Consider the following 13,783-nt stretch of genomic DNA (forward strand, 5'->3'; position numbering starts at 1 on the left):
GCAGTGCAAGACAAGAACTCTCCCTGCTGTGCTTTCACTCTGGCCCCTGAGTGTTCCAATTTTAGCTCTTATATTTACGTCATTGATCCATTTTGAGTTCATTTTCTTGGAGGGTATGTGGCAGGCACCCTCTGAATTTTCATGCATATGGAATTTTAGTTATTCTGTGTAATCTGTTGAAAAGTTTTCTTCCCCAGTGAGGGGTCTTGGCGCCCAGATCTGCGAATCAATTGACCATCATCTGGAATTATTGGAATTATTTTTAGCTTTTTTTGAGGGGAGGGTCTCACCTGGCAATGCTCAGGGGTTGCTTCTGGCTCTGCACTCAGGAATCACTACTGGAAGTCCGGGGGATTGAACCCGGGTCGGCCGCATGCAAGATAAACACCCTACCTACTGTACTTCTGTACTCTGACCAAAGAATATTTTTAGTTTTGTTTTGTTCTGTTTTCTTTCGGGAGGAGTTTGGGCTCACATCTGTCCATTGCCATTCAGGGGCTATTCCTGGCTCTGTGCTCAGGAGTGACTCTCGCGGGGCACAGGGGACCAAATGTCACGCAGGGGATTTGAATCAGGACAGCCGCTGCTGCCGTGGCCACACTCAAGCCCGGGGTCTCTTCCCTCCTGTATTCTCTCCAGCTCTGCGTTTTTACGGGGGATGGTTTTTGGACCTCACCCGACAGTGTTCAGGGCTTACTTCCGGCTCTGTGCTCAGAGATCACTCCTGGCAGGGGACCTTATGGGATGTCGGGAATCGAACCTGGGTCAGCCCCTGCAAGGCAAACACCCTCCCCACTCTGCTATCGCTCCAGCCTCTGCTTCTCTGCTCTTACGCCAGTGCCACCCTTTCGGTTACGGCAGCCTCGTGGAGCATTTTGAAATCAGGAAGTGTCAGGGCTTCTTTCTGTATGGTTTCACAATTGTTTGAGTTCTGAATTCCATACAACTTTGCATGAGTTTGCAGATCTAATTTTCCACTTGGGTGAAAAAGGCTTTTGGGATTTTGGTGAGGCGTGCATTAATTCTGTCAGTCACTCTGGGTGCTACTGATGTCTTTTCTGCGGGGAGAAGCCTCCACAACTGTGCTCAGGAGCTGAGGACCGGGGCTGGAGCAATAGCACAGCGGGTAGGGCGTTTGCCTTGCACGCGGCCTACCCGGGTTCGATTCCCAGCATCCCATATGGTCCCCCGAGCACCGCCAGAAGTGATTCCTGAGTTCAAAGCCAGGAGTAACCCCTGAGCATCGCCGGGTGTGACCCAAAAAGCAAAAAAAAAAAAAGAAAGAAAAAAAAGGAGCTAAGGGCCTCTCCCAATGGCAGGCCATCACGGTGTGGCCCTGATGGTTCAGAGCATGGATCCAGTGATAGGCATTGCTTAAACCCGATGATGCTGGGGGCCTCCAGGACCTGGGAGCTCTGTCTCCGTGGGGTCTCCAGAGTAGTATTGACTTGTTTTGTTTGGGGGCCACACCCAGCTGTGCTCAGGGAATCATGTGATGCCCAACATCGAACCCAGGTGGGCTGCATGGAAGGCAAGCCCCCTACCTGCTATACCATCACTCTGGCCCTCAGGAATAGTATTTTTTATTCTCCACTCAATGTGAAGACAACCTTTATTTTAAAAAATAATTAAAAAAAAAAAACATATGGTTCCCTGAGCACCACCAGGAGTAATCCCTAAGTACAGACCTAGGAGTAAGTCCCGACGTATTTCTGGCTGTGACCCAATCCTACCCCCCAATGAAATAAAATTCAAAATAAATCTTAATAAATAAATAAATAAATAATATTTTTTTTTCTGGCTTTTTGGACTCACACCCGGTGACTCAAGGGTTACTCCTGGTTCTGCACTCAGGTATTATTATTCCTGGCGGTGCTCAGAGTACCTTATAGGGTGCCAGGGATCGAACCGGGATCGGCCGCATGCAAGGCAAATCCCTCTACACTGTACCATGGCGCTCGCTCAGATCTTTATATATCTCACTTAAACAACCTTCCTCTTTGTTCCATACATTGACTTTGGCTAGTATTTTCCATCAGCTTGCTTTCTGCCATGAAGGTCTCATCAGTATTTTCCTGTATTTATTTGTCCCCCAGTAACACCATTCTCATGCGTTTCCTCCAAAATCGTTTTCCATTTTCCTAAAATGTATCTCCTGGTATTTTTTTCAGTGAGGGTCTTTGCTGATTCACATTCTTGGTATGTGAAGGTGAATTTTTTTTTAACCACTTCTGATTCAGCCACTGATTAAGCTGATTGAAGTGGGCATGAACTCTACGAAACACATTGTTTAATTTTTAGGCTCTTTGGGTCACACCCGGTGATACTCAGGGGTTATGCCTGGCTCTGCGTTCAGGAATTACTCCTGATGGTGCTCAAGTGCTGTGGACCGAACCCTCGTCTGCCATGCTATCACTGTTCTAGTGCTCTGGCCCCGAAACACCTTTTTTTTTTTTCTTTTTGGGTCACACCCGGCGATGCTCAGGGGTTACTCCTGGCTCATGCACTCAGGAATTACTCCTGACGGTGCTCGGGGGACCATATGGGATGCTGGGAATCGAACCCGGGTTGGCCATGTTGGCTGCGTGCAAGGCAAACGCCCTACCCGCTGTGCTATCGCTCCAGCCCCCCCTCCCCCGTGAAACACCTTTTTAACAGTGTCTTCATTCTTCTGTAGTTTTTCTCAGACCCTCTGCAGTCCTCCGCGGATTGATGAATGTATTAAACTACAGGTTTCCTTTTTTTCTGCCGGGGATTCTGGCGCTTTCTGCATGTGATGACAGGGTCTTCTGTGGTTCTGAGCCTTCAGAATATCACCTTTTCCCTAACTCCCTTGTTTTCTCCTTTTGGCCTTTCGGGCTGGATCCTGTCACTCAGCCCCTGTTATCTCTAAAAGGTTCCAATTTTCCACCCCCTGATCTCCCTGCCTGGCCCTCGGGGTAGTTGCTGCCGAGCTTTCTCAATTCCCTCTTTTTCTCCTTTTTGCAGTGTCAGCCCTGCGGGTTTGCCTTCCAACAAGTATTTCATTTCAGTGTAAGAAGCATTTCTGCAGGACTGAAGACCTAGTAGAGGGAGGAGGGCGTTTCCTCTGCGTGCAGCTGACCCCAGTTTGATCCCCAGCACCACGTGCAGTCCCCTGAGCACCACCAGGGGACGCTCCTGAGCACAGGGTGGATGTAACTCACCAGCCCCTGCCCCTTTCCCCCACACACACAGGTGTTTCTAGAAGTTTTTTTTTTTCTTTTCGGGTCACACCCGGTGATGCACAGGGAATACTCCTGGCTCATGCACTCAGGAATTACCCCTGGCGGTGCTCAGGGGACCATATGGGATGCTGGGAATTGAACCCGGGTTGGCCGCGTGCAAGGCAAACGCTCTATCCGCTGTGCTATTGCTCCAGCCCCTGTTTTTTTTTTTTTGTTTTGGGAGTGCTCAGGGGTTACTCCTGGCCTTATTATTTTATTTTATTTTTTGCTTTTTGGGTCACACCCAGCGATGCGCAGGGATTCCTCCTGGCTTTGCACTCAGGAATCACTCCTGGCAGTGCTCAGGGGACCATATGGGATGCTGGGGATTGAACCCCGGGTCGGCCGCATGCAGGGCAAATGCCCTACCCGCTGTGCTATCACTCCAGTCCCTGTTTCTAGAAGTTTTAATGTTGCTTTTTCCAATTATTTTAGGGGTGGGGTATACTGGGTAGTGCTTAGGGTTACTCCCGAAAGTGGTGTTGGTGGACCCTGCAGTATCTGGCCTCCCACATGTGAAGGAAGCCTTACTCAGTCTGACTTTTTGCTTTGTTTGGTTTTTGGACCACTTCCGGCAGTGCTCAGGGCTTACTCCTGGCTCTGTGCTCAGGGATCACGTCTGGCGGTGCTCAGAGGATCGAACCCAGGTCACTGCATGCCAGGCAAATGCACTCCCCACTGTACTATCGCTCCAGCCCCTCAGTTCTGTTGTTTCTTGCTCAGATTTTCAAGCTTCTCATCTATGGACATGTGCAGGACAAAGCCTAGACCTTTCTGGTCGGTGCCTGTGTGTCTGTCAGTTCCGTGTCTGCAGTCCTGCTTTTTTTTTTTTTTTCATCCATGTGGCTGTTTCAGGCCTTGCGTTCTGAGAGCTGCACTCGTTTGGCTCCTGAGGTGTGTGCTGAGCTCTGAGTTCTCAGAGGAAGTGAATTTCTGCAGAGCGAGTCTGCCACTCACTTGCATTACCCAGACTCTTGAAAATGAGCCTCCTTTTATGAGTTCCTTGACTTTACAAGTGGCCTGGATGACAAGTGTCACAGGGTCACCCAGACTGTGCTCTTGGTGACTGACAGCTTTCACTTGCAGAAGTTTTTCTAGCTTCAGGGCCAGAGAGATAGTAGAGTGGGTAGCGCCCCTTCCAAAAAAGTTTCTCTAAGTTCATTGATTCTCAGCTTCTTCACCCACAGGTCATGTGTCTCCCTGTATAAGGGGTATATTCCTGAAAAAACCTTGGCAACAGTGAAAGGTTCTGAACACACAGTGTCCAAAAATTCATTCAAACTCTGGGGGAACTCAAAAGGTCTTAGCACATTCTTCGCCTGCTGGAGGCCTGGGTTCAGCCCCCAGTATCTGAGGGTCCCTGGAGCTCCAAGAAGGAAGTGACCCCTGAGCCCCCGCCAGGTGTGGCCACAAACTAAGAAAGTATGATTCAGAATCAATCATGTAATGAACCTGAGGTGTTTCTGGCAGCGGCTGTCCGCGTTGTTAATTCTCGCGTGAACAGGGTTAGCTAGTGGAAACGGTTTCCTGCCTTGGGCCCTTGGCACGTCCTGTCTAGTTCTCACTTCCCTTTTTCTCTGTCATGGGCTTTAGCACTGGGCCTCAGCTGGGGAGCAAACCCCTGTCCTCACTGGCCTCACGCATGAGGGGCCAGTGCCTCCCACTGCCTGTCCCAGGCCCCCCTTACTGCCAGGTGCCGCCTTGATCACTCTATCCATGAGCCTGTGAGCCTCTGCTGTCTGGCTGTCACAGTAGTGATGCTCCGGGCACTGTGTCCGCAGTTCCTGGGGGTCATGGCGGCTTTCACTCCTCTTGGGTGGGCGCCAGGCAGTGGAACTGCAGGGTCAGAGGGTAACCAAACATATGGTTGCCATTCGGGGAGCTGCCAGGCTTTCCCCAAGTGGCCACTGTTCAGCTGTTCGCAGACTCCCTGACCCTCCTTGTCCTCGCCAGTTCCTTCTGCTTTCTGCAATGGATGAGTGTCTCGTATGTGGGAATGGGGGGATGCTGGACTTATTATTATTTTTTTCTTTTTGAGTCACACCCGGCGATGCTCAGGGGTCACTCCTGGCTCATGCACTCAGGAATTATTCCTGGCGGTGCTCAGGGGACTATATGGGATCCTGGGGACTGAACCCGGGTCGGCCGCATGCAAGGCAAACGCCCTCCCCACTGTGCTATCGCTCCAGCCCCGGGATGCTGGACTTAGCGCTTGACTTTTTTATGGTTTTGGGGTTACAAGGGGTGGCAGTCAGGGGCGACTCCTGACCCAGTGCTCTGCTGAGCCGCCTCTCAGCCCTGATTAGTGTCTTCAGCGGGAACTCTGCATATTTTACTCGGCACTTGGGTTAGCAAGAGGGTGAATCACCTTACCGCCAGAAATGCAAGTCACCGGGCTGCGGCAGCTGTCACCAGGGCCACTCTCCCAGCCTAATCCCTGCCCAAGACTTTTCCTCTTCACACTCCTGACGCTGGCTCTGCCTCATGTCCGGGGCGTGGGGCTCCCAGGCTCCCCTTCATTCTCAGCTGCAAGGACACCTCAGAAACAGCCTGACCTGGCCAGCGGCAGCCCGGCCCGCTTCTTCCGGGTAATGGTCTGTTAATTCACCTGACTTGCTCAGGCTTCTGGAATGTGAACCCACGAGGGCTGGGGACGGGCGTGTCCCTCCCCAACTGTGTCCCTTGGCGCCTGGATGGTACTGAGTCATATTTGCTGAGTGAATGAATGGGTGGATGGATGGATGGACAGAGATACCGGGGCCTCGCTGCCCTGCCCCTCCTCTGATCTCAGCCTGCCCCCACTCCTGCAGCCACCTTCTGGGTGAACCCTCAGTTTAAGATCCGGCTGGAGGAGGTGGATGACCCCGACGATGACTGCGGGGGGCGCGAGGACGGCTGCAGCTTCGTCCTGGCTCTCATGCAGAAGCACAAACGGCGTGAGCGCCGCTACGGCCGCGACATGGAGACCATCGGCTTTGCCGTCTATGAGGTGAGCGGGAGCCCGGGAGCTCCACCAGGGGGCGCCTGAGGGCGCCTTGGCCTGGCACCTGCTCAGGTTCTCTGCCAGGCTGGGGGAAGGCAGGACCCTGCAATGCATCCTGGGTACGGGGAATTGGGTTAGATTTGGGTAGGAGAGGGGAGATGCTGACATTTGTCAAGAGAAGCTGCCCAAGGGCTGAGGGAGCTGACACCCGGGGGCGGACAGTTTCAGGAAGAAGTAGGTGGAGGACTGCCTGGGGGTGGTGATTCCCTCCTGGGGAAAGTGGAGCAGAGGGCCTGGTGCATACTGGCGCCCTGGGCTGTGGGGTACGAATATTGCCCCCCAGGGCTGTTCTGGGGCTCTGTTTCAGTGCCGAGGAAGGAAGAGAACCCTGGAACTGTCCTCCTGGCCTCCCATTCACGAATTCTGCTTGTACCCGGGGCCCTGCCCTCATGCTCCTGCACCCCACCCCACCCCCAGCCACGTCTCTAACCCTCCTCCCCTCTCTGCAGGTCCCTCCGGAGGTAGGTGTGCCCGTGACTCACCTGGATACTGCCCCGAGCTGGCAGAGCCACGCCCTGGAGTCTCCTGGCCCAACCTCTTCCCAGGAACCCCATGCCACTATGGAGGCCCACTGGGATCAGAGCCTGCTGTGCAGGGGCGGGTTTGAACCCTGACCCCAGCCCTGCCCACACACTCACACTGGCCTCCGCCCAGAGCTGCCCCTTTCTGGGGTGCCATTCTGGCAGCTCTACCTGCTTCTGGGGTGTCGTGCAGTGACACTGCCCCCCTCTGGGGTGCCATCCTGGCAAGTCTACCCCCTGCTGGGGTACCGTCACACTTTGGGGTGCTGCTGTCCCAGCAGTGCTGCCCCTTGAGCAAGTTGTTCAGCTCCAGGCCTCAGTGTCAGCATCTGTAAAATGGGCCTGCGCCCGAGCTGTGCAAAGTGCTTGCAGGGGCTGACCCGAGGGTCCACGCCAGCAGGTTGGCACCCTGCCCACAGCCCCCATTTGACCCAGAAGCACAATAACTTGTAAGGGTCACGCAGCCGGCAAGTGACTGAACCTCTAGCTAGCCCCTTGGGCGGGGATGTGGGGGTGCTGGGGGGCCGGTGGGCACCCCGCTGCAGCGGCCTGTCCTTGGCAGCTGGTGGGCCGGCCTGTGCACTTGAAGCGCGATTTCTTCCTGGCCAACTCGTCCCGGGCGCGCTCGGAGCAGTTCATCAACCTGCGGGAGGTGAGCACGCGCTTCCGCCTCCCGCCCGGCGAGTACGTGGTGGTGCCGTCCACCTTCGAGCCCAACAAGGAGGGCGACTTCGTGCTCCGCTTCTTCTCGGAGAAGAGCGCCGGCACCCAGTGAGTGGGGCCCCCCAGCCCGCCCTCTCCCCCCCCCACGGCTCCCTCCGCCCCACTCACTGTCCCCTCATCTGCCCCGCAGGGAGCTGGACGACCAGATCCAGGCCAATCTCCCCGATGAGGTGCGTGCCGGGGGCGGGGTGCCTGTCTGCGGGGACCCCTCTCCTCACTCAGCACCCGGGGCGCTCGGGGTGACAGTGCTGGGGGCCCTGAGCTCGTGCTCTTTGTGAGGGTCTGTGCTGGCCGCTAGCTGGGCCCCCATGGCTAAGCAGAAACTCAGGTCTAGGAGATCATGGGGTCCGCATGGCGTTGGGAGGCCCCAGAGCCCTGCAGGGTGTGTGTGGGGGGTCAGACCCCATTTCACAGTAGGGGGTACGCGGCCCCGGCCGCCCTGACTGGCCCTCTGTCCTCACAGCGTGTCCTCTCGGAAGAGGAGATCGACGACAACTTCAAGACCCTCTTCCGACAGCTGGCTGGGGAGGTAGGTGGGGCGTGCAGGGCAGGGGGTGGGGGTGGGACCCTGGGGCCCACCGCCAACTCCATCCTGTCTCCCCCAGGACCTGGAGATCAGCGTGAAGGAGCTTCGGACCATCCTCAACAGGATCATCAGCAAACGTGAGTCCCGGCTGTGGGCACCCCCACGCCCCCTCCTGTGGCCTGCTCCCACGTGGAGATCCTGCCCTGGTTTGCATGGGTGGGGGCCTCTTGCTTTTCTTTTTTTTTTTGCTTTTTTGGGTCACACCCAGCGACGCACAGGGGTTACTCCTGGCTCTGCACTCAGGAATTACTCCTGGTGGTGCTCAGGGGACCATATGGGATGCTGGGAATCGAACTCAGGTTGGCTGTGTACAAGGCAAATGCCCCACCCGCTGTGCTATCGCTCCAGCCCCTTGATTTTCTGAGCCTTGCTCACCCCCACTTTTTTTGGGGGGGGGTCACTCCTGGCGGTGCTCAGGGGTTACTCCTGGTAGTGCTCGGGGGACCATATGGGATGCTGGGAATCGAACTTGGGTCGGCCGCGTGCAAGGCAAACGCCCTACCCACTGCGCTATCGCTCCAGTCCCTCACCCCCACTTTTCTCCCAGACTTTTAGGGCACCGATTGTCTCTGCGGTGACAGAGACAGGCCAGGCCTGCCAGGTGACAGTGTTGGTACCAGCTCCCCTTCCTCTCTGTCTGGCTTCAGTGCCCCAGACTTCCCTGTGTGCCCAGACCCTACACTCTCCTTGCATGTGAGGTTTCCTGCCTCTGCCCTCTGCTCCACATCCCCTGCTTTGAGGCCTGAGTTCATGTCTCTCCGGGCTGCCCTGGACTGCCATGACTGAGTCTCAGAAACCCTTTTTTCTGATGCTGAAAACGTGGATCCCTGACCCTGGGGAGCAGGTTCGGACACCCCTGTACCCTTAGTGCAGGGCAGGACCCCCACCCCCACCCCATAGCCCCAGGAGCTGAAAAGGGCTTTTCTGTTTTGTTTGCAGACAAAGATCTGCGCACCAAGGGCTTCAGTCTGGAGTCCTGCCGCAGCATGGTGAACCTCATGGACGTATCCTTCCGCCCTGCACCCCTGCAGCAAAGCTGTGGCTGGGGTGGGCCTTACTGCCTCTGCCTTCTAGGGCTTCTTCCCTGTGACTGGGAAACTGAGGCATGGTCCTGCTTTGTGTTGAGTGAAAGGAGGAACCAGGCCTGGCCCCGCCCGGCTCTGGGCCCTAGTTCTGGTCTGTTTGTGGCCAGTTGCCGTTCCCCATCCTTTATCCCCCCCTCAATGGATTTTAAGGGGCGCATTTTCCTTCACGGTGGCACAGCGTGATGGCAACGGGAAGCTGGGCCTGGTGGAGTTCAACATCCTGTGGAACCGCATCCGGAATTACCTGGTAGGGCCCCCCACTGGGCATGCCCTCCCCTCCCCTCCCCATCCGTGCGAGCCCTCACCCTCTGCTCTCCCCGCCCCAGGCCATCTTCCGGCAGTTTGACCTGGACAAGTCGGGCAGCATGAGCGCCTACGAGATGCGCATGGCCATCGAGGCTGCAGGTGGGCGTCAGAGAGGGAGGGGGGCGGGGGCGACACAGCCTGGGCAGACCTGGCCCCCGGGAGCACTGTGGGGTGCTCATTGGGCACCCCGGTGCAGCCCCTGATCCCTGAGTGGGCCCCTTGTTCCCCTCGGTAGGGCATTTGCCCACCTGACCCTGTCCGGGTCTTCGCATCTTGGGGCATGCCCTGACTAGCTCACTACCTGTTCCCCCCAACCCCCCACCCCCACCCCTGGGGCTGGGCCGCACCGCCCTGCCCTCACCCATCGCCCTGGAACAGGCTTCAAGCTCAACAAGAAGCTGTACGAGCTCATCATCACCCGCTACTCGGAGCCTGACCTGGCCGTGGACTTCGACAACTTTGTGTGCTGCTTGGTGCGGCTGGAGACCATGTTCCGTGAGTGCCGCCCACCCGGGTCCTGCCCTGCCTGCCCCATCCTGGCTCAGGCCCCGACCCTGCCCTGCCCATTTCTGCTCAGGCTCTGCCCCCGCCCTGCACTCCCATCCTGACTCAGGCCCCGCCCCTGCCCCTGCCCTCCATCCCGGCTCAGGCCCCACCTCTGCCCTCTCATCCCAGCTCAGGCCCCGCCCCCACTGTCCCCAACCCGGCTCAGGCCCCACCTCTGCCCTCCCCAACCCAGCTCAGGCCCCACCTCTGCCCTCCCCATCCGGGCTCAGGCCCCGCCCCCGCCCTCCATCCCAGATCAGGCCCCGCCCCTGCCCTCTCCCATTCGGCCCCCCATCCCAGCTCAGGCCCCGCCCCAACCCTGCTCAGGCCCCACCCCCACCCTCCCCATCCTGGCTCAGGCCCCGCCCCTGCACCATCTCGACCCCGCCTTGGTCCCCCCCACCATCCCAGCTCCGTTTTCCCCATCCTAGCTCAGGCCCCGCCCCCCGCCCCATCTCAACCCCGCCCTCCATCCCTGCCCCATCCCAGCTCTAGGCCCCATCCCCACCCCATCCCGGAGCCGCCCATTTCCCCGCCCTATCCTAACTCCAGGCCACGCCCCTGTCCCGCTCCACGCCCCGCCCCCATATCAGTTTCAGGCCCCGCCCCCGCCCATCCCAGCTCCGGGCCCCATCCCCACCCTACCCTGGTTCCAGGCCACGCCCACTTCGACTTCCGCCCCGCCCCTCCTCATCACGGTGGGGTCTCTCCCCACCTGCTGGCTCCGGTAGGTAGACGCAGGCAGTGAATGTAGAGCTGGGGGAAAAGCCATCTGGGTTCGGAGGGTCACGGGGGCTCTGCGCTGGGCCAGCCCAAAGCTGGGTACCAGGGTGGGAGAGAATCCAGCAGGGAAGGCGCCATGGAGCCCCCAGGGCACCCCCAGCCGCCAGTAAGCCTGAGCACAGCTGGGCGACCCCAAATCCAACCAAACGGGGTGCTGGAGGTGGGGGCGGGGCCGCCGGCTTGAGGCTGAGCACTGAGGCCGGCTTTGCTCTCACAGGCTTCTTCAAAGCTCTGGACACAGATCTGGACGGCGTGGTGACCTTCGACCTGTTTAAGGTGGGAACAGATCCTGGGGGAGGGGTGGCGGAGGGCGAAGTGTCCCCCCACCCCCGGCTCCCTGGCCCTCCTGCCCTGGCTGCAGGGGGGAGGGTGTTGGCTGGCTCCGGGGACCCTGTTCACCCCTCTCTCCTCCCGCAGTGGTTACAGCTGACGATGTTTGCCTGAGGTGGGCCCGACCCCGGCTGCGCCCTCATCCTCCCTCATCTGCCAAGTCCTCCGGCTCCGCCGCCCGCCCGGCTCGGGCCGCCGCAGCTGCAGTGCCTTCCCGGGGCGGGGGCAGCCGCCCTCCCGCCCCCTCCCCGGCACCCCCGCCCACGCTCCGGCTCACCCGCTCCGGGCAGGGCTGGGGGCTCCTTGCCAGCCTGGGAGGCCTCTGTTGCTTGTTGGTGCCTGCACCGGGGGTGGGGAGCAGACGGCCCCCCACCCCCCATGTCCTTGCCTCACTGCAAGTTCGCACTGGTGTCCCCGCAGACTTTCAACCATAACCACTAGCTCCGCTGTCTGCGGCCGGACCCGGGGAACCCTCCCGGGGGGTCCCAAGCCTTGTCCCTTCTCTTGCAGAAACCAATCACTCCTCAGGCCCTCAGCCTGTCCCCCGTCCTGCCCCTCCAAGCCCCGCCTGGACGGTGGGCAGGTTCCCCCCCCCCCTTTTTTTATATTGGTAACTTTTAAGGGGACTCTTCAGGGACGAGTGTGCCCCGAGGCACTGGGGCATGGGGTGGGGGGCTCTCCTGTTTCCATACAGAGAAACCCCAAATAATAAAAGAGAAGACCCCAGCCCTGTGTCTGTTGTTTCTGTGCCCTCGCCCCTCCCCTGGGGGTGCGCCCCCACTGTAGAACCCGGGGAATTGGGGAGGATTGGGGGATCTGACTGCCTGGCCCCACCTTCCCGGAGTCATTAAGGGGGACCCCCGCATCCGGGCTGTGTGGCTGCAGGCTTCTCACCCACCCTCTCTGAGCAGTGCTCTGGGCTCCCTGCGGAGGCCTGACCTTGGCCTTCCCTGTGCTTTGCAGCTGGCCGCAGCTCTGGCAGAAACCCAAACCCCGAATTAGCACAACTGACCCCCCAGGGAGCTCTCCCGGTGGAGGTTCCTTCAAGGCCAGGGGTGTAGTGGGGGTGCCCCTGGCCCAGACACCTGCAGCTTATGTAAGTGGAACCCGCCAGGGTCCCGCCTTCCCAGAGGTTTGAGAGGGCAGACATGGGTGGGGTGGGGGCCACGGAAGGGGACCCCAACTAGGGCAGCATCTCTGGGGAAAGCTGGGGAGGCCCTAGGGGCAGGCTGTCAGGCACATCCAGAGCTGCTTGTCTACTCTGGGACCCCTGGGTGACTGCTGGGTCGCGGGGACCCTCATGGGGGCAGGGGTTCGTGCTCCCCATTTTCTGTGTGGCGTGTTGGACCTGAGGGTCTTGGTGAGTTGGGGTGGTCTGGGGGCCCCATCCCCAGAAGGCCCTACTATGAAACTGTTGGAGAAACAGTGAGATCCCAACGTCCATTTTTTTTTGGCAGGGGGAGATTTGGGGCAACACAAAGTGGAACTCAGGCCTTACTCCTTGCTCTGTGCTCAGGGATCACTCATCACTCCTGGTGGGGCTCAGAGACCATCTGGGGTGCCGGGGATGGAACCTGGGTGAGTTATGAAAGGCAAATGCTCTGTCCCTGAGCTGTCGCCAGGCTCTGTCCTATTTGAACTTCAGCTTTAGTGTTTGGGCCCCCCCCCATTAGTGCTGGGGGTTCCTCAGTTTTACTCAGAACATGTAGAGCTGGCTACTGATGTGGGCCTCATGTGCGAAGCATGCGTCCCACCCTCTAAACCATTTCCCAGCTCCAATTTGGACTTCCTGTTTGCTTTCGAGGCACACCTGGCAGTGCCCAACTTACTCCTGGCTCTGTGCTCAGGGATCTCGCCTGGGGGAGAGATCATATGCGGTGCTGGGGATCAAACTGGGGTGATGTGCAAGCGAAGTGCCTTACCCGCTGCTCTCTGTCCAGAGAATCTGGGTATTTGGGGATTCCCCCTGGAGGCTGGAGCGATGGTATAGCAGGTTGGGCACTTGCCTTTCCTGTGGACAACCTGGGTTCCATCGGTTTCATCCCTGGCACCCCATAGGGTCTCCTGAGCCCTGCCAGGAGTGATCTCTGGGCAGAGCCAGGAAGAAACCCTGAGCATCACCAGGTGTGGCCCAAAACCAAAAATTTTTTGGCTTTTTGGGTCACACCCAGTGATACTCAGGGGTTACTCCTGGTTCTGCACCCAGGAATTACTCCTGGCAGTGCTCGGGGGACCCTATGGGATGCCGGGGATTGAACTCGGGTCGGCCATGTGCAAGGCAAATGTCCTAACACTGTACTATCACTCCAGCCACACGAAAATTTTAAGTGGCCAGGAGCCGGAGCGATAGCACAGCGGGTAGGGCGTTTGCCTTGCACAAGGCCGACCTGGGTTCAATCCCCGGCATCCCATATGGTCCCCCAAGCACCGCCAGGAGTAATTCCTGAGTGCAGAACCAGGAGTGACCCCTGAGCATCGCTGGGTGTGACCCAAAAGGCAAAAAATAAATAAAGTAAGTTTAAATAAATAAACATTAAAAAAACATTTAAGTGGCCAGAGTGATAGTACAGCTGTCGCTGATGATAGGGTATTTGCCTTGCATGCGGCAGACTTGA

At 58.1% G+C, this 13,783-nt stretch overlaps 1 protein-coding gene across 1 annotated transcript in view; it reads left to right on the plus strand.

Moving 5' to 3' along the window:
• The window catches only part of CAPN1 (calpain 1), a 24,071-nt gene extending 12,184 nt beyond the window's left edge, over positions 1-11,887 (plus strand). The window contains exons 11-22 of the mRNA XM_056131792.1: positions 6,056-6,234; positions 6,738-6,749; positions 7,372-7,580; positions 7,663-7,702; positions 7,996-8,061; positions 8,138-8,195; positions 9,058-9,122; positions 9,382-9,450; positions 9,530-9,608; positions 9,888-10,004; positions 11,056-11,114; positions 11,256-11,887. Of these exons, the coding sequence (XP_055987767.1) occupies positions 6,056-6,234; positions 6,738-6,749; positions 7,372-7,580; positions 7,663-7,702; positions 7,996-8,061; positions 8,138-8,195; positions 9,058-9,122; positions 9,382-9,450; positions 9,530-9,608; positions 9,888-10,004; positions 11,056-11,114; positions 11,256-11,282 (980 nt within the window). The 3' untranslated portion in view covers positions 11,283-11,887. The remainder of the gene's footprint in view (positions 1-6,055; positions 6,235-6,737; positions 6,750-7,371; positions 7,581-7,662; positions 7,703-7,995; positions 8,062-8,137; positions 8,196-9,057; positions 9,123-9,381; positions 9,451-9,529; positions 9,609-9,887; positions 10,005-11,055; positions 11,115-11,255) is intronic.
• The last annotated feature ends 1,896 nt before the right edge of the window (positions 11,888-13,783 follow it).

This window comes from Sorex fumeus, unplaced genomic scaffold (assembly GCF_029834395.1).
Source record: "Sorex fumeus unplaced genomic scaffold, SorFum_2.1 ptg000093l, whole genome shotgun sequence".
In the NCBI taxonomy this organism is placed as follows: Eukaryota; Metazoa; Chordata; class Mammalia; order Eulipotyphla; family Soricidae; genus Sorex; species Sorex fumeus.